Source organism: Haemaphysalis longicornis, unplaced genomic scaffold (genome assembly GCF_048455015.1).
Source record: "Haemaphysalis longicornis isolate Haplotype H1 unplaced genomic scaffold, Haemaphysalis longicornis Haplotype H1 scaffold_1, whole genome shotgun sequence".
NCBI lineage: Eukaryota > Metazoa > Arthropoda > Arachnida > Ixodida > Ixodidae > Haemaphysalis > Haemaphysalis longicornis.
In genome coordinates, this window is record NW_027526203.1 from 165,862,206 (window position 1) to 165,882,729 (window position 20,524).

Sequence of the window (20,524 nt, forward strand, 5' to 3'; positions counted from 1 at the left end):
GAACTCACACTCGCGAGTGACGAGCGGGGCTCGCCGGGGGTGGAACTCGCACTCGCGAGTGGTGAGTGGGGCTGACCGCGAGTGGAACTCGCACTCGCGAGTGTTGAGTGGGGCCCGCCGCGAGTAGCACTCGCACTCACGAGTGGAGCTCGCCGCGAGTGGCCCTCGCACTCACTCGCACTCGCACTCACCAGCCCACAACGATGGCGAGGCTCACTCACCACTCACTCATGAGTGGTGAGTGGGGGGTGTGTGAGTGCACTCGTGAGTGAGTTTGCCGACCTATGCTTACAGACAGCATATGCACAATTGAAACCGTACGAGGTCCTGACGCAGAGGTAATCCACCAAGATTCACATGTATCTTGCGCTACACCTCGCCGAGACACATGCCATTACTGAGTCAGTCATGTTGTAACCCCACTCCATCAACCATATAACCATCCGTAAAGCCAGTCAAATGGACACACGAAGACGGGACTGCTACTAGCCCCCTAGCTACCAACGCACATCCATCGCGAACTCACATGCTACACAGCAGTCCCAGCCATCCATTCGTTTGACTTCCTGGAGTGTGTCTCCGGACACCACGACATCGTAAGGAATGCAACAGCTCGTTCCCTGCCTTGTGCAAGTATACCCAAGCGACCCTCAACCCTAGCCCCCGGACTACGGCCCGGAATACGAGCGCCGTCCGTCGTGACGCTCGGAGGCAGGTGAAGAACCTCCGCCTTTCTTGAGGCAGGTGAAGAACCTCCGCCCTTCCCACTCGTGAGGTTACACGTCCCGAAGGAACTTAGAATCGCCAGGCATAGACGTCATTCCCCCTCCCTTGCGACCTCATTGGCCAGCTCATTACACCCCGAACTGGCGCACCTACCTACCAGGTGTGCGGCGCCTTTCCTGATGCGAAGCACAGCTACTGGACTTGTTGTCGCGCCAGGCGATTACCCCCTTCCTATACCCCCCCCTTTTAACCACCTTATTTACCGTACACCTGTGAAACATGGGCCACTCCTTCACCAGATCTTAGCCCGGTCCTTAGGTCTCGCCTCGCCCTCCACATTGCCCACGTGGTGGCCCTGAATCTCGCGGAGCACCCGTTTAGGCGCCTTCAAATATCCTTTCTCTCTCTCCCTCTCCCCCCCTCTCTCTCCCGCTCGCTCGCTCTCGTGAAGTCATTAAAGATTTAAGAAATCGGAGAAACACAACTTGGCTGACTTATAAGGTTATAGCTCCACTGGACAATTACCGGACTTGGTATGTGAGAACGGCACTTTTTCCTGTACTGCGTCCGTCCAGCGGCCGAAATTGCTAATTAACGGCGAGCAGGCACGCAAATGATAATAAACAGCGTTCCTCATTTTGCGTACAACCCAATATTTACTGGCGCCTACTTATTCTGCCTGTAATGTAATACGAATGCCAATCCAATTATTTTTTAACGTAATTATTGGCAACTTGGGGTGTTAAGGCGAAATACTGCACCTTTGTGAAAAAACGGCACTGTCTGATAACAGAAATAGCCACCGCTGTGAAAAGCACAAAACACTTATAAAAGTTTTGGAAGGTTGTGGAAGTGAGTGTGGGAATTAATTTTGATACAGTCAATCACTCAGCATGAAAGCAAAAGTTTCCACGCAGAAGTTCTTATAGGGATAGGACCCAGGTTTTGAAGACTAGTAGCGGAGTGCGTTACCGCAGCGGGTTAAACCGTCAGTAAGGGTCCAAACCACGCGGAGGAAAAACGGCACACGTGGACCGTCGGCGAAACAGCTTGTGAATAAAGATGGTGCCACTCTTGATATCTGATATCTGTAGCAGTGATAGCGGCCTAGTCCCCATCTGGGGATGACAATCCGCGTCAGGGTCGGTGTGGCCAAGTGTCGACCGTCGATTCCAGAGAACTCGCACGGGGTCCAAGAATTATTTAACAATGCGATGCACATCACAGGTGCAGTCCAGGGACTCGGCAACGCGTCGGAGTTCCCGAACAGCCTGGGTGAATGCTGTGTATAGGTGAATACGCAGCGGCGGGTTTATAGGGAGGCAGGGCTCTAACGCGGATAACCCACGCCCCGGATGCGTGCTTCCAACCGCTTCGCTGCACAGATAACCCACGAACATGTGTGACGTCACCGCACGCGCTACTCTTTTGAGCGCCTGCTAAAAGGAGACTACCATTCGTGTTCTGTGTCCTCGATGTAGAGTACTGAGTACTGGTGCTGATGGCTTGGTTTCGAGCCCCAGTATCTCATAGTTTTTTCATTTCGTAGCTTTTTTCTGAATTTACTTTTCTTCTAAACACAGATATACGAGTTGTTTTTGCTAATAATAGTGATTTGGTATGTTTTAGGTCGCCTTAGCTTTGGGCCGCGCAGCCAATTACGACATTATATTACCGTCTTCGTCTTGCATCGCGAACAGACACGTCACGTGCTTGCTCAGTGCAGCGAAGCGTTTGTAAATACGCATCCCGGATGGCCGCAAGTTCTGCCACGATTGAAAGAAGAGTTGCGTCGGTGAGATATCAGAATATCTCCTGCACACCAGGCTGGTGTCTGGGAGGATTTGGTACATTCCTGCATCGACGTACACTTGCTGTGGAGCGGTTGTGACATCCGATTCCGAGGGAAGGGTTTCGGCTGCAGGGTTGGGCTGGTGATGCAAGCAGCGTATGCGGGTAAAAAGGTCGGCTGTCTGTGGACCGGTTTCCGCGGCCGCTTTCACACTTACAGCGTAGTTTGGGGAGGTAAGGGCGCATAGACGTAGTTAAATTGATGAAGGTCATGTGACCCTATCAGGTGGATCGGCCGCCGGAGGATTGAAGAGATGGTTGCTCAAACGATTACTCGATGGCTCGTTGGCCGACGGCACGTGGCCGACGACGATTTACTCCAAGCAAACAAGATGTACAATATATACACTTTATTTACACTACATATTGATAACTCTCAAGGCTTATGATCCTATAAAAAAAGTCGGGCAAAGCCGTGTCGATGGGGGCTCCGGTCTCTTTTTCTCAAAACATCAAACTTCTCGGTTTTACACAGAAACTCCGCCCACAAAAGGGACGTCACAATTTGAGAGTGAGGATGGCGTATTGATTAGCCCACCCTAGGCCACTCATTGGCCAGAGTGACAAACAATCTTAGGTGAGTGCAAAATACTCACGTGACCCACCTCTCTCAATCTCATACCAGAGTCCTTCAATGCCTAAAATGCCTTTCTGGTCATGAAACTTCACCGTCAGGCTATGGGAGAGCTTCGTACGATGCCGCGCCGCGGCGCTGGTGTTGGTCGGAGGGAAGCCGGGGGCGTGGTCAGAGCTCGTTTGGCAGGGAACGGACCACAGAGTACGATAAAACAGACTCTCGCCGCCTTATCAGCAGTGCGCTTTCACTTTACGTGTCGTGGGCCGCTCAAATGTACTTATCATTTTGTGAGTGGCGAAAAAATTTGGTGCGAACGGGCATGCTGCTACTGCGTTCCTACCCGCCGGTCTGGCTACAGAGCAGCGGCGGCCGCCCGATGCCCTCCGATCTGCGGTGGCGCCACTCGCGGTAGCCTTTGTCCCCATACGAAACTTGGCCGGGAGTTTCATGACCAGACAAGCATTGAAGGACTCTGCTCATACAGAAACTGTACGCAACCTTCAAAGCCATCACGATGGTTTAAGTCCATGATTGCAGACGGTTTGCTTCTTTTTGCTGCGCGGCGACCATTACTCCAACATTTTTTGGAAGTAATAGTCATTAGAAATCGCCTTGGAGGGACGTACGCCATGACGTGCCTTTCTCGTTCCGAGCAAGTGTTGCCACGATTACGACAAATGCTGGAGTTTTTTTCCCCAATCTTCGGCAATCTCTTTAAGCAGGTATGCTAGGCTTCACAAACGTGCGCAGGGGACGCTGGGCGGTCTCGAGAGGCACGTCCACACGAGCGCTCGGCATTTTCTTGTTTTTTAGCTCCCGGGTGGTAGCCGCAATTTTGGCCAAACTCCATCAATGGGTATGCATGCTTGGCTTGACAAACGTGCGCAGGGGACGCTGGGCGATCGTCGCGAGTACGCAGACACGAGCGCTCGGCATTTTCTTAGTTTTGTTAACTGTCGGGCGGTCGCCGCGTGGCCCGCGCTCACGTGCGCGCGCTAGCCAATTTCATGGTATTTTTATCTGCGGATACGGAAAATTACGATTTTCTAAACACCTTCATTGTTAATACACAATTTTGGTGGTATTTCCGTAGGGAGATCGAAGCGTCTAAGTGGGTTCTTGATAGAAAGAGGAAGGGTACTTCTGCCAAAAGTTGATGCTGCTTCGTGTAAGTTTTTCTGTGAGTAAGTCTCATTGGTATTAGTTTGACTGCAACCACAACCTGATGGCGCAGTGCTTCTAGGAAGCCTTGTTAAGTTTCGTGCAAAAGTTCAACATCAGGCACTCCCTCTGAAGTGTTCACATCCAGTGCGGTGTGCTGAGACAGGTATTTGGAGGTCCCACACGTGCGTACAGGTGGCAAATCGGTCCGAATTCTCTTTAGCCTATACCCCAGACGCCGTGTTTCCAGTTGACAACTTCTTTGTCTTGCGGTTACTACCGGCTACGTTGGCGCTGTTGGCGTTCTCCGTCGCACTCGTCACACACTCGTCGTGTCGAGGTTATTACATGACTGTTATGGTGATGATGGTCGTCGTGGTAGCGATGACGATGATGTGGCCTTCGATAAGTTTGCCAGGCACCCTCGTACGTCAGACGTCGCCACATATTCGGAATCCACAAATGCCTGAAAAGCGGCGGAACACCAAGACCTAGTTCGAAGAAATCGCCTAAATGTTCAGACTGTTGTCGCAACTGTCGTAATATCTTTAAATATGGCGTCATTTGACGTCTCGGCCAACCGAAACGCGTGAAACGCCGTTTTTTTACGTCCATAGCGCACGATATGGCTGTTACATCGGTAGTCTGAACATAGCCTTACTCGTAGAACAGGAATATGAACCATTGGAGTCGGGGAACCCCGAATTGCCGATTACAGACTGCAGACAGCGAACCAGTCAGTCGTTAGAGGGGGAAGAGGAAGAGGCTGGGAGTGAGTGTCCGCATGGTCGCCCCTTGATCCAGCTCCGACCACCACTAGCGAAGGAAATTCCCACGATGGTAAGACGTTCGCCTAATCATTGAGGTGCTATACCAGCGTGTATACGAAAAAGAGTTGTTATGCATGAAAAAAAATTGCAGTGTCTGGAGTGCCGTGCGACGGCACTTCAGCTCGGTACTACGGGCATTGCTAGTGTGCCGTCCGACGACATTCGAATTTTTAAGACTCAACTGCCAGTGGCCATGGCGGCTCCCGTTGCGGCGTAGAGCTTCCATCTTAGATTCCTGTTACAAATTACAAAAGGCGGTGGGTCAAGTCCTCCTAATTCCTCCGATACTTTTTACATAAGTTTAATTTTAATTTTCATGGTTTAGGTTAATTTTCGGTGTTTAAATGATTCTTTTTTTGGTTTTCAAGGTTATGTTTTCTTTTAGTTTACGTTAGGTTAATTAAGGGTGAAGTAGTGCACAGGCACGGAATTTTTTCATCGTAACACCCGCGGACGGCGCTTTAGGTGAGTGCTTATACATAGTACCGTCGGAGTGCACTTAAGGCACTCCCGCCAAAAAAAATTTATTCCCGTGGTTTTTCGACGCCGAAGATGCGACAGGGCAAAGAGGGGCACCTCAGTGGAGGGCTGAGTATATATTTCCCGCACCTGGGTATCTTTAAAGCGCGCCGCAGCTTCCACACACGGGACTTTTCACTTCACCTCCGTCATACAAACGCCCGTCTATCCCAAGCGCTATCATTCGTGCTATGCTCGAGTTGGGCCGGCAATGTCGTGCGGTTGTGTCACCGCCTTTTTAAAGAACCGTACATTTGCGGTCCGTGTAGATGGGAAGCCACTGGAGCTATTTCACTCGGTGCGTGGTGCCTCCCAGGGAGCTGTGCTGTCACCATACTTTTTAACATTGTATTTATTCACTTAGCGTGGAAAATCGACACTGCAGCACACACGCTACCTCATTTATGCGGATGATGTCCCAGTATGTTCTACACACAAAAACGTACAAATACAGTATACAGCGCTGCAAAATGGTCTTGAAGTTATCGAGGCATTTGCAATGAAGGTTGGTCTTACATTCTCCGCCGAGAATAGGAAGTAGATGACAGTTGCTAACAAAGCTGGCCGCTAGAAGCTTGCCGTCTACCTTCCATCTCTACGTGCAGGCACTCATCGGCTTGCTGAAGCTATGCAGCTCCGTATTCTGGGCCTGGATATTCACCAGGCTGGTACTGCTACAGAATGGCTGAAAGCAGTGAGGGAAACGACGGCAAATTCCATTCGCCTAATCCGCCGCATCGCACTAAAAGTGGGTGGTGCAAGAACTGAGGTCGCTCGGAGGCTGGTGTACGCGGTGCTCCAACCACGATTGGTTTATGAAGCCCAGTTTCAGCGTCTAACCGTTTGCGAACAAAGTTATTAATGTAGAATTCATGAGAGCTATCACCGGTCTCCCTCGCATCACACTGGTACCCGTCCTCCAAAAACAAGCTCAGATCAATACTACTGACGAATGTTAGCAGAACGGCCACGCACTGTACGACCACTTGAATCCGGGCACCTCAACTCCTTCGGAAAGTCAGGATGACCTTCCACCCTTTGTTTATACGTTATCACCTCTAACAAGACAAGCCATCCGCAGAAACGGCGGACCAAGGAGGGTAAAGTACAGCTCTTTCCCCTCCCAAATAACCCGGGACCAGACCTTGAAGGCCTCTTATACACCGACGTTTCATGCACAGCGACAGGGGGAGTCCCAGCGTGGACCAGCCACACTCATCCCAGCCTCGAAGGCCGTATATCCTACGCCTCTTTCACGTGCACCTCAATCCTGCTCAGGCTATACCCGACTTCCTGCTTAGTGCAGCCGCCTCCCATCGAGCCTTGACAACCATCAACCTTCGTAATGACTCTACAGAGGGCGTCCATTATCTGAAACAGGTTGCGCAGACTCCCATCATCTGCCAACGAATTCACCAGCTCCACAGCAAAATACCATCAAAGGTGGTTGTGTCATTGTTTCCTGGTCACACCAGTATTGTAGGAAATGAAAGGGCCGACTTCCTGTGAATGATTGCCCGGCCCCAACATCCCCTGCCCAGCTCCCAAGTGACTCATGGGCCACACGAATGGCTGCAAAGGAGTATCTTCGACGCCGAACGTGTCCTCTCATACGCGTGCGGAGATTGTTGTACTACGAAGGATCCGGCTGGGGGTGGCTCTTACACCTGCAAGCACTAGTGGATGGAAAGGGGCGTCAAATGTTCAACCTGCTATGATGAAACGGTTCCGACAGACCTTCACTACCTATTATGGAAACGCCCAGGCTGGAACTAATTCGTAGGAAATATCTGATGGGGGCAGGCATAAATTTGCTGAAAGACGCCCATTACCATCGGGGGCTCCATGGCACTGCCTAGTGTTCTTGAGGTTATCCTTGTGTCCTGGATATAGATCCGACTCGCTTAATTTCCACTAAGTATTGAGGCTATTCAATAAACGCAAACACAGCTACATAAAAACTGCCACCGCAGCCGGGATCGAAGCATTGTACTTGGGGTTAACAAATAGAAAAATATGTTGTCTAATAACTGGCGAGCATAAAAAGAGGCTGGAAACGCCTTTTTTGCCTTCTAAATAGTTATTCCATCAGATATATCCTCCAAAAAAAAAGGAATAGGGGTCTGTGTCATGTTTGCCACGACCTATTGTTTGTAAATGTATTTAAATGACGTGCTGCTACTGGGGCAGTTGGCTACTGCCTTTTTTGTGTTATTTCTAATGCTATGGATACTGATTTTTTTTTTGCGTGCGTGCAGTATCTGCGCACTGCGTTGCGAGATGGTTTTGCATCTCGCTGTGTAGTTTAACTTTGCTTCTATGCATGCCAAGTGGACCTTTATCAGGGTATACCATTTACCTCTTGCTGGCTTGCGACTGTTGAACGAAAGCGAACCGCAGACTACAATTTCAAAACATGGATTCCTTGGACGCAAGAAATTAGTCTATTTTGAAACTCCGTTCTTTATGCCACAGTAACATATAAACCTCAGATTGAGCGTAAAAAAATTGCCCTCGCAACCAATAGGAGCGCAAATGAAAAAAATATTTATTTGTGGGGTAGAGGAACCGACTAGAGGGGGTAGCTTATCTTCATTTGCACGATTGTCCCTGTGCCGAACAAAACAAGTAAGAAAATGGGAGATACAGACAATTCACTGAAAATCATCTTGCGCGGACGTTTGTTAGACAGTGTCAAAATCGATCGGGAGCTAGACCTCCAACCTGTCCTAGAAAGAGCCTTCCCGGAAAATCCTCTTCCGGTGGCGCGGAGCAAGACACAGCTCACTGAGAGCTTACAAGGACGCTGAATAAATTCGTGAGCTACATTGAGGGAATAAACGTTTTCCAACAACAACAACATTCAGGGCTTGAATTCTCGAATGGGAAGTAGAGCTTGTGAGGTGCCGTACAGACGAGGAAGGCCATGGAACTATATCGGCGAATACTATGCTCCGAACGTTGTTCGTTCAGGGATCGGGCATCAAATATTCCATTGCGAAAATTTGCACGTGGAAAGAAGCCTCAGAAAAAAATACAATATACGATCTATATGGTGAAGTGACATTCCCCTTTTCCCTCCTATGTCCCTTGTCGGTGTGGTTTCGTGTTTCGTTTTCTCCGTCCTCCTATTTGATCTCTTTGTACCAGTGAATTTATTTCAGTTCAAATTTTTTGGAGCTCTTAACTGCTGGGCGTTGGCGTGCCAGATACAGCTGTCTGCCACGTTGCCTAGAACAAACCCATAACGTGCGTATCGTTTGCACAGCACGGCTTATCCGTTGGCAAGCATAGATACCTGCGCGGCGATTTGTAAAAAAAAAAAACATTGAGTCCTACCAGGAAACTTCTATTGTTTTGTACGCAGCAGTCAATTTTCACCGAAAAGCCGAATTTATATCACAAGGTGACTTGAAAGGGCGAAGCAGAAAACTCAGTCGACGGCTCGCTCATCGTGTTGCAGAAAAGCGAGGAGCAGGACGAGTGTTGCCTGTCCTCTGGTGCCAAACTCATACCGGAAGCCAAGGATGAGGATGGCGCGACAAAGCAAGCCGGGATACTCCTGAACAGCCCGGGGTCCCATAGTGCAGCACCTTCGCCTTCCCATGTGGTCGTGGTTCCCGGAGAACGGCTGCACGCCGACCGGCCCAGGAGACACGCAAGGCGGCCTCGACGCAGGCCTTCGATTCCCGCGGCCGCTAGGTAAGGCAAAGTCCGTTCTCCCTTGGTGTGAACGTGTTGTTGCCGGGCCAAAAAAATAATGTAGGCCCGTCACCAATACGCTGTGTCTCGCCGTGCAAAATGACGCTGAAGTCACGAAAGAAGGGACACACGTCATGTGAACTTGGAGGGAAAAGTAACGTGAGTAGGTTTCAGCAATCCAAATTATTGGAGCATCTCCCACTATTGCACAGGGTATTCAGGAACCCAAACAAAGTGTTGCTAATCGAGGCATTTGGAAATACTGCTTTATGTAATTGTGTCCCTCACAATGCTGTCCCTGACTGACCCCACTATCTTGAGGTTGTGTGTGTGCATACGTTGAACATATTTGCCTTTTAGAAACGCAGCAGCGAGGCAGCAAGCCCTATTAGATATAGAACATGACATGACCTTCGGTTCTCCACTTCTTGCTCCTTGCGGGCTGCCAGATCCAAGAGACAGACGGAGCGGTGGCAGCCTTTTATTAAAGACGACAGTCTTTCTTGGACTACTTAAACCCAGAAATTTTGGTCTGTCTGTCCATCTGTCTGTGACTCGATTCATTCACCCGGCCAAAGCAAGATAGATGTTGCGCAATAGTCTTATATACTCACAGCCAAAGGTAAACATCTAAGCCCGATTTATATGTTCATACTTGTCAACTTTGTTGAACAAGAACAAGACATTACGCAAATATAAGGCAGGAAATTAGTACACAAGGGATATTGACAGTGTTCTTTTATTAAAAAAATCATGGATGCTTGGTTTTTCGATAGCAAATGATATTCTACATCTGCTGCAGAAAACCGCCGCCTGCTGTTGCACGCGCCACCTCCTGGCGGCATATGAAAAATCACGCGGCAACAGCAACGAAAGGTTCCACTAGCTAGGTTCCACGTTCTGCTTGGAACGCACGGGAAGCACGGCCACGCGGTTCTATAAGCCTTCAAGTCGGCCGCCTCGATTCACGCGCGTCTCCGCCGTACCGCAGCGCTCGCATCGATGTACCCGGCCTGTAGAGTGGAACGCGGTAAATTCAAATCACCTTGAGCAAACCTTTAGTGCGACGGTACAGGAACAGCATGAGCGGTGAGCGGGAAAGCAAAGGGGGGCATTTCCTTGGCAAATGTCCACAAAGACTATCGTCTTTTGGCGACGTTTGCAACGAAAGGAACAGATGCGCGGCCAATTTTTTCTCGGGGCTCGTTCAGTTCCGGTTCTTGCAGCCAGGTGGCCACCCAATTAGCGTTAGCCGCAGAACCCTACTGTCTCTCCTGCGGGATTCGCTTCCGTTTGATCAGTTCCGGTCCATAAAAGCACGGGGCGACGTAACGGCCCACGCGAGCTACTCGGATCACACGTATCCCTCAGTCCGACGCCTCGCCACTGCTGCTCAGTATGCATCTGGCTGCCACGAGGCATCTCTGACTGCCTGCGTTTCTGTTCAGCTGGCACAACACCGGAGGCAGTCGATTGCACGCACGTCGTGCCTCGTCCGTCTTCGTTAAACGGGAACTCGCATTGGACGGGAACTTTCGCTCTTGGTTATCCCCTTCCTATGCATATTGTTCCCGAAATAAGTTTCCCAATACCCGCGAATGAGAACTTGCATTAGTAACTATTTGATGTGGACGGGCTTCTGCTGAGGGAGTAAGAGCTCCAAGTTTTTATCATGTTTGTGGGAACAACCATTCAGCTGTTTTATTCTGGATGAACTATTTTCCCATAGGGCTAATTTAGTAGTTTTGCAATATTTGATTTAGGGACTGTGTAAGTGGCAGTGAAATTAAATTAAACTCACCAGGAGAGAGAGAGAGAAACACTTTTATTGAGTCCTGTGGTCAGCGGTACGTGGTGGCCGCCGGTTGAAGCCTGGCGGCGACGGTGGCAGCTCTTGTGACCAGGTGTGTTTGCAAGTCCAGGTCCGAGCTGCCCAGCGCACGCTCCCACTGTTCATCCCTATTTACATACGGGAAGGGGTCTTGGGGGCATGCCCACATAGAGTGGACAAGTGTTTCGGGGGCGCCACAAAGGAGGCAATTCGGTGAGGGATACTGATCGGGGTACATTCGATGGAGTACTGCCCGGCAAAAGAGGGTATTAGTTTGCAGGAGTCGCCAGAGGCGTTCCTGATAGTTGGTGAGCCCTGGATGAGAGGGGGGATAATGGCGGCGGGCGAGGCGGTAATGCACGACGATGTCGTGATAGGTAATTAGTCGGTCCTTTGCGGATCGCTAGCCCCGGCACGGATAGTAAGCCCTCGTGCCACATTGTGGGCCGCCTCGTTCCCTCCCAGACCAGTGTGCGCCGGGGTCCATATGAGTTCGACCGTATAGGTCGGGGGATTTTTGAAGAGGATTTTGGATGCCACGAGGGAAATTGACCCACGGGCGAAGTTTTGAATGGCCGTTTTCGAATCTGTGATTATAATTGTTGGAGTAGGCCGGGTTGTTAAAGGGACACTGAAGTGATATGTAAACATTGCGGGATTACTAGCGCAAATTGTAGCCCGGAGTCCCCAGGCCATGTTTCGACCACTCTGGGCGCGTTTACGCGATTTTATTTAGTAGAAAAATTAATTCGAAAATGCTGTCCTCCTGTCTTTACGCTCGCCCATTTTCTGTGGCGTTTTCGTGTGACGTCAGGAGGTGCCGAGCTCGCAATTGGCTGCGCTACTGCACGGCTCCCCGGCCTTCAGACAGAGTCAGTCGGCCCAGCGTTTCGTCCGCCGGCCGCCGACGGATCGTCGCAATTCGTTCGCTCAGTTGAAACGAAGCCAGGACACGTTTGTGAATGGAAGAATGTGCCTTTATTTACTTGGTTAGTTTGTACACTGTATCTAGCTCCAAGTTAAGGTCGCTTCACACAAGCGCTGCACAAGCGCACATGCGACGCTTCGCTGACTGGTACGCCAGTAGGAAAATATAAGGCCTCTTGAAGGCGGGAGAAGAGTCAGCGAAGTCAATATAGGTACTAAGGAAATAAAATCAACTGATATTTTTACCGTACAGCGTAAAACTAGGGTGCGGGAAGCACTTTTTTGCGCTGGGCGAACAACCACGGCGGTCAGCAGCACGACTACGCATCTGCGAACGCTTTTCCGTCTACGAAATGCAATTGCTAGACGTGAGCTATTGTGGAAACTCGGGGTACGCTTACTGCACGAGCGCAATACAACAAATAGTCACCTAAGCTGCTTGAAATGCCAAAACTAAATAAAAGTGTAAACGTGTTGTACAATATATACCTTATATTACCAAGGTCGGCTGAGCCGGTCTCGTGGCCTAGTAGTCTGGTGCGCTAGGTGTGTTGTCGTAAGTGTTTTGCAACTCGCGAGTTCGAGTCCCCGCGGGTACGTGTTTTTTTTTTTTTTTGTAAGTTAACTTTTTCGTTTTCTTCCGATGTTTTCTACATTGAGTTCACCTTTTTTTGGGCCGCAACGTTCATGGCTCCACGAACTAGTTCACAGAACGCGCGCAGGCTGGCACTGGCGCGCTAGCGAGTTCTCGTTGGCGTGCTGTTGCCATAAGCACCGACTGCTTGCGGGCACTGGGCACAGGCCAGAATGAACAGACCCCTGGCCTGGTGCGAACACGCTTTTAATGCACTTTATAAGCGACCCTGAATTCCGGCGACCGCCGTCCGTCCACATAGCAACAGCTGCGGGTGCGCGCGCTCCTCGTCTTCCTTGGCAACGGGGGGAGATGGGCGCGCGCTGCCTGGCCGCTGACATGGCACATACCCACGTGGGGGATTGGCCAGGAATCGGGCGTGAGAAGGGCTAATGCACCCGCTTAAAGGAGTACTGACACGAAATTTCAAAGCTGAGATCCGCTCTAGCAATCAAGTACAACGACAACACAAATAGGTGATGATGATGATGATGATGATTTCTATTGGTTTCCCCTTTGTATCGGGGTGATGACATGTCATCTTACCAAAAAAGACTAATATACCTATGTTTTACACTTTTGGTTCAATACTAGCGCTGCTTAGGGCAGGCACAAAAGAAACAGTTGTCTGTGCATGGCACATACCCACGTGGGGGATTGGCCAGGAATCGGGCGTGAGAAGGGCTAATGCACCCGCTTAAAGGAGTACTGACACGAAATTTCAAAGCTGAGATCCGCTCTAGCAATCAAGTACATCATCATCATCATCATCATCACCAGCCTATCTACGCCCACTGCAGGGCAAAGGCCTCTCCCATTATTCTCCAATTGCCTCGGTCCTGTGCCAACTGTGACCAATTTATCCCCGCAAACTTCTTTATCTCATCTGCCCATCTAACTTTCTGCCGCCCCCTGCAACGCTTGCCTTCTCTAGGGATCCACTCTGTTACCCTTAATGACCAGCGGTTATCTTGCCTTCGCATTACATGTCCTGCCCACGTCCATTTCTTCTTCTTAATTTCTACTAATATGTCTTTAACACCAGTTTGCTCCCTGACCCACTCCGCTCTCTTCCTGTCCCTTAATGTTACACCTATCATTTTCCGCTCCATTGCCCGCTGAGTTGTTCTCAATTTAAGTTGAACCCTCTTAGTGAGCCTCCAAGTTTCTGCCCCGTAGGTGAGTACCGGTAAGATGCAGCTGTCATACACTTTCTTCTTCAGCGACAATGGTAGGCTGCTATTCATTATCTGAGAATGTCTGCCATATGCACCCCACCCCATTCTGATCCTTCTAATTATCTCTGCCTCATGGTTTGGATCTGGGGTCACAACTTGGCCTAAGTAGATATATTCGCCTACCACTTCCACTGCCTCGCCACCTATGTCAAACCGCTGTGCTGACCCGAGGTTATTGATCATTACTTTAGTTTTCTGCATATTAATTTTCAGTCCCACGGTTCTACTCTGTTCGCCCAGTGCGGGAAGCATGATTTGCAATTCGTCCCCCGAGTTACTTAGCAAGGCAACGTCATCAGCAAATCTGAGGTTACTGAGGTATTCTCCATTAACCCTTACACCCACCTGTTCCCGATCCAACATTATGAATACTTCTTGTAAACATGCTGTGAATAGCATTGGAGAGATTGTGTCTCCTTGTCTGACACCCTTTCTTATAGGTATTTTACTGCTCTCCCTATGGAGGATGATCGTAGCTGTAGACCCATTGTAGATATCCTCTAGTATTGTTACATAATGCTCATCTACCCCCTGGTTCCGTAATGCCTGAATGACTGCTAGGGTTTCGACCGAGTCAAATGCTTTCTCATAATCTATGAAGGCTATATATAGGGGTTCAGTATACTCAGCGCACTTCTCTATCACCTGATTGATCGTGTGAATATGGTCCATTGTTGAATAACCTTTACGGAACCCTGCTTGTTCTTTAGGTTGACTGAAATCTAAGGTTGTAGAAATTCGGTTAGCGATTACCTTGGTAAATACCTTGTAGACGACTGACAGTAAGCTGATCGGCCGGTAATTTTTCAAGTCCTTCATGTCGCCTTTCTTATGAATCAAGTACAACGACAACACAAATAGGTGTCTGTGAATAAATGCATCTTTCTTTCTTTGTAGTTGTGTGTGTGTGTGTGATCTCTCTTTCGCGAACATTACCGAACCGTGCAAATTCAACTCGTGCATTCGCACTTTCACATTCTTCCCCTCGGGGAAATGCGGGGAAATTTTTTACGGTACAGGCATGAGTGAGGCAAGCTCCAAATATGGGGGCAAAGCGCATGACATTTGGGCGTCTGCGGGTACGCGGAGGGCGTCCATGCACTGCGTATACCTCGGCTAGTGAATGCTACGATTCCAAGCCGTTCTGGGAGGCTTATCTTTATGCATTTTGACAGCTGACAACATGGCAGAAGCGCGGTACGATGATTACTGAGTTATTCAGAATGCCCATCCAACAACGCCACCAGTTGTGTTTTACAGAACCGAAACCGAAACTTGTTTGGTTGCTCACCTTGGGCATCGTCCAATCACGGTGCCCGCTCCTCCTAACGTCACAGCTTTAGTTGGTGCGGCCGCCGCAAACCGCGCATGGTAGTTTTTCTTCTTTCGCGCTTTGTAAAATAATTACCGATTTGTCAACCGGATAAACGATGAAAAGTGTGCTAATTTGAGCCAGTCTACGCAGTCCAAGCAAAAACGGGAGCTTGACAAATTCACTTTAGTGTCCCTTTAATGCAAGTGCTACTGCAGCCTCCTCCGCCACCGCTGGGGAAGTGGTACGCACGGTAAGAGAGGTAACCGGGGGGCTATCCGGGCTGTTGATGGTTGCGAGGGCATAGCCATCGTGATGGCGGTATTCTGCCGCGTCAACATACATGATGTCTGGGCGGATTGGCAATTTCTTCGCTAGTGCCCGCGCTCGCTCCTCCCTGCGAGCCCTGTGGTGCGGACCTTCGGGTCGGAGATCTCTGGTGCGCGGATACCCAAACGTTTTAGAGTGTGCTCACCAGTGGAGGTAGTTGAAAGTCGGCGGAGTTGGTTGATGTGGTGGGCTTCAATAAGCTCCTGAGCCGTATTGTGGATCCCTAGTTGTTCAAATCTGGCAGTGGGTGCATTCTGGGGAATTCGTAGTGCTGCCCTGTATGCCTTCCTAATTAGAGTATCAACTTTGGCCAAATCCGCATTGGTGACTCGGAGGTAGGGGAGGGAATAAGTAATCCGGCTGATGACAAATGTCTGTACGAGTCGTAGCCTGTCCTGTTCTTTGAGTCCATGATTTCGACCGGAAATTCGTTTAAGGAGTCCAATTGTTTGATTTACATGGGAACTTAATCTTGAGATATATTGCGTGTTGCCTCGGTTGCGCTGTATTACCAGCCCTAGCACTTTAAGGGCAGGCACCTCTGGGATCAGGTGGCCATCTATGGAAACTGCCATGTTTGGGGGGCTTCGCGATCCGAATTTAGATGGTAGAAGGAGCAGTTCAGATTTGGCGGGTGAACACGCAAGGCCTGCCAAGAGAGCCTCTTCGGCAACCGCTTGGGCCCCTTGCTGCAAGGTGTCCTCAATTAGTGCGTCACTACCACCTGTTACCCATAGCGTTATATCGTCCGCATACAGACTGTAGTGAAGGTGGGGTATTACTTCTAGGCGTTTGGGAATATTAAGAATAGCCAGATTAAAAAGGAGGGGTGATAATACTGCCCCTTGCGGGGTACCAATGGAAGGAAGAGTGATAATTTTCGATTTAAGACCTCCTACTTGAAGAAATGCCGTGCGCGCCGTGAGGAACGCACGTACGTAATTGTAAGCGCGTTCTCCAGGGGCAATCGATTCTAAGCCGCGCATGATGGCAGCGTGCGAGACCCGATCGAAGGCTTTTGTGAGGTCTAGAGCCAATATTGCTGCTGTGTCGCGCTTAGTAGTAGGTGTTATTACGTCTCGAGATAATTGTAGCAGGACGTCTTGGGTGGATAATCCGGACCTAAAGCCAATCATTGAATGCGGAAGAGCATCAGTAGGTGTAAGGTGGAGCGTGAGGCGAGAGAGGATGATGTGTTCCATGACTTTACCTATGCATGAGGTGAGTGAGATGGGTCTGAGGTGATCGATGGTAAGAGGCTTCCCGGGCTTCGGAATTAGGGTGATCTGGGCGTGCCTCCATGCCTGGGGGAGATAACCGAGCTTCCAAAAGTGGTTAAAATAATCTGTAAGAGCCGATACGGAGGAGTCGTCCAGATTACGGAGCATTTTGTTGGTTATTCCATCCGGCCCCGGCGCTGACCCGGGGCGGAGATCAAGGAGGGCAATGCTGCGTACCTCTGCCTCTGTAATATCGGCATCAAGATCAGTATTGGGTGGTCCTTTATATACTGGGAGCTGTTGGGTGTCACCAGTGGGGACATATAGAGAGCAAACTTTGTCTAGTAGTTCTTCGTTGGTACCAGGGAAATTTTGTGTGACAATTGTAAGCCGATGCAGTGTTTATTGCTTATATCAACGCTTTTAGGGGCTGCTATGTTCGACATGTACAGCCTGGCGAACGTAGCGTTTCAGGTGTTGGTTTTATGTAACGCGAAGTTTAGGCGTCAAGGATAGGAAGCAAAGCTTCGTTGAAGCTATCCTTTGGACGGTGGTCGATCTGCATTTCGCGGACATGGGGGATAAAAGAACGCTAACAAACGCGGCTGCTCTGTATACACAGTGCAGTAAGCGGTTTTTAAAACACAAGCGACCCTTCCAGTTCCTTCGTAGTTGCATACTCTCAGCATGATAGAGAAAGCACATGGCTGCGGAAGAAAGCGGCGCCAGAAAGAATTGTGTCTCACTGCGCTGTGCAAAGCTTCCCATGTCATTTAGAAAACATAAACTTCTTTGTTAGTCGTGTGGTGGCGTCTGACTCGGTGACCTTGATTAAAGCGTCGTGGTGATTAGCATGCCCGGCGTGTGTGTCTTGCCTAACATGCTGCCTTTTCTTCGCGCGGAATATTTGCACCTGTTATCTTGGTAAACGTACTTCACACGCGGACACAGCGACAGACGCGATTTTACCACGCGTTGCACCTAGAGCACTTGCCCAGAGTACATGGGTGAAAACGTTGCAACCCAGCTTTTCTGCCGCTCCGCAGGCCTACCATGTGGATCGTTCAAGTGTCGGCCGTCTCGGTGACGCTGGCGATGACGGCATCCGTCGCCATGGTCTGCTTCCTTTCCGAGGCAGGGTGGCGCACTCAAGAGCACAGCAGTGTGGCTCTCGAATTGGACGTGGAGGGCGCGAGGGGTGCCAGCAAAAACAACAGTACCGACGCCATTTCAGGAGTTGCCATTCCCAGCATCTACAAATTCACGACCAAATCCACTATCCCCGGCAATTCATCCAAGGCGCCAAAATTAACTGCTGAGAAGCAGCGTAAGGTGGCTACTAGCAACGTGGCTGCTCCCGCTTCTGTTCGCAGTGAACCCGGGAAACCATCTACGCACCAGCATTTCCCATCACCCCATCTCGGTAAAAGCCCCGGCAACACTACATCGGAATACAACGTGCCCACCGCTGCAGGGAAGCGGAACGGTTTGTCCTCTACGTGGTATGGGCTCAGCGTGAAGGATGGAAAGGACCCCAACCCCGGTTTGTCCCGGAAAACGGGATAGGAACCGCTAGACCAGCACCGAGGGCCCTGCTAAGGCTTCCTAGGGAACGAAGACTGCTAATCGAACGAGACAGTTGTTTCGGTTGGACCGGAAAGCTTGGGCACAAGAAAAAGATGTGAGGATCTGGAAGCGTAAGCCTGTAGTGTATGTGTTGGAACGAAGATGGCGTTGCACTATGCACCAGATGAATAAATCGGGCACACCGTCTTGAAATACTACATGCGAAAAATAATCGTCGATGATTTTATAAATTGGATAATTTTTTAAATACAGATTTGTTGTTACAAAGCAAATTCATTAGCCCACCCACATTACTGTGTTCGCAATTTGCATGCAGGCACATTACTCCTCGCACACTAGGCATTAGAGGATACTTCTTAAGCGGATCCCAATTAAGCGTACGAGTTAAGTAAAAAAAAGTTCTCTGCCACTTATTTCCAGTGCTGTCCTGACAAGAGGCATAAAACACGCAAAGAAGGTTGAATAAACCACCTGAAGCCCTCGAAGTACTCAAGGAATATAGAAATGTTGGCACTAAAAATGTTCGTGATGTCAAAAGAAACATTTTTCTAAGCGGCTTAGAAAAATGTTTCTTTTGACATCACGAACATGTTGAGCTCAAGTGGCAATTGAGCTCAACACGACACACATGAAAGGTTTGGAAAGTACTTAACAGTGTGTTGAGTAATGCAGCTGAGGCTGTAACTAAAATCGCTAATAAGGATGGTACTGAAGCATCCATTTAGTGAGCACCTTCCATCAGTTGGTGACGTTACTGCCTGCCACTCTGACCCACTCTGACTGACCGAACTAAACCAACTATATTTTAAGAGCGAATTTCTGGCTGCGAGCTTGTAGCTGCATTTCTTACCCCAGCAATAGTATTGCTGCGGATGCCGACAATATTGAAACAAAACTTGTGAAATGCGTCATTTAGATTTTATCCCGTCTTACCCATACCTTAATTACTTGTTTATGATGGAAATTTCCCCGCGTAATACGGAGAGAGCTAACTAACAGTTGTATGCAATAATGTTTACAGAAATGGCATTATTACTTACAACAGAAACGTCCAATTACTGTTTGGGGTCTGTTCTTCCTGTATATTCCCTAGTATTGGGGAAAATATATGGCTTCCGTAGCAACAAGTCCACAGTACTCACGCTGTCACCGTTTGCTTACGAGGGTGCGCTGTCAAGATGATGTGGGAAGTCAACTCCGGCGAGGAATCAACTCCACCGAATTTCCAGTGCACCGGTGACGAGGGGTTGGTGGTCTAATGCGCGGCTGTCGCCGACCAGAGCGGAAAGAATGAGACAAGGCTTTGAATGAATTAACAAAGAGACGTATGTTAGAACACGCGTGGGATTATGAACATCGACCACAGGTAATGAAAGAACAGTACAAATGCCGGAGAAAAAGCGTTAACACAATGTTACAGATTAGAGGAGAAAAAATTACTCCCACCTCCCCTCGCGGGAACCCCTGTGTAGATGCGACGCATAGGGGGTTCCGTTGTTTCGGTTAGGTTGATTCTCCCATCAGGTGAAACGTGCCGTGAACCCCCTGCCGCGGCTATGACGCAACGTGGCGCGGCTATGACGCAACACAATCCACTTTAATCCAAATCCAATACAATCCAATCAAAATCCAATTCAATCCAAGCCAAGCCAAGCCAAGCCAATCCAATTGAATCCAATCCAATGCCCCTCGCGGGTAGAGTGAACTGGAATACTTGGTTCACTCTAGCGAGAGAGTGTTCGCTATCGGAGAGGAGAGGGGGTGAGTGGCGGAGAGCGCAGCTCGCGCGGCGAGGAGAATGGGGGAGGGGTGTGGACGGACAACGACAACGCCGTATGGAGGGACAAGGCGAGTGAATGAGATGTCGTCGCATCTAAAAACAATTGGCTCCAATCCACGTTGTGAAGGTGGTTGGAAAGCAAAGCTTTAAACGACACCCACAACGGCCATGCCACGTCACTTGAATTCACACAAGTGGCTCTACAAAGGACGAGACCAGAGATTCTTGCAGCCGTTACCTGGAATTCGCGGGAGTGGCGTACCGAACGCAGCTGCAGCGTCGGCCACGGCCGGGCTAGA

At 49.6% G+C, this 20,524-nt stretch overlaps 1 protein-coding gene across 1 annotated transcript in view; it reads left to right on the top strand.

The window, feature by feature from the left end:
* Nucleotides 1-18,714, top strand: part of LOC144138973 (uncharacterized) — a 61,454-nt gene extending 42,740 nt beyond the window's left edge. Inside the window, exons 2-3 of the mRNA XM_077671480.1 lie at nt 9,128-9,366; nt 17,905-18,714. Coding sequence (XP_077527606.1) covers nt 17,912-18,424 — 513 coding nt within the window. The 5' untranslated portion in view covers nt 9,128-9,366; nt 17,905-17,911 and the 3' untranslated portion in view covers nt 18,425-18,714. The remainder of the gene's footprint in view (nt 1-9,127; nt 9,367-17,904) is intronic.
* The last annotated feature ends 1,810 nt before the right edge of the window (nt 18,715-20,524 follow it).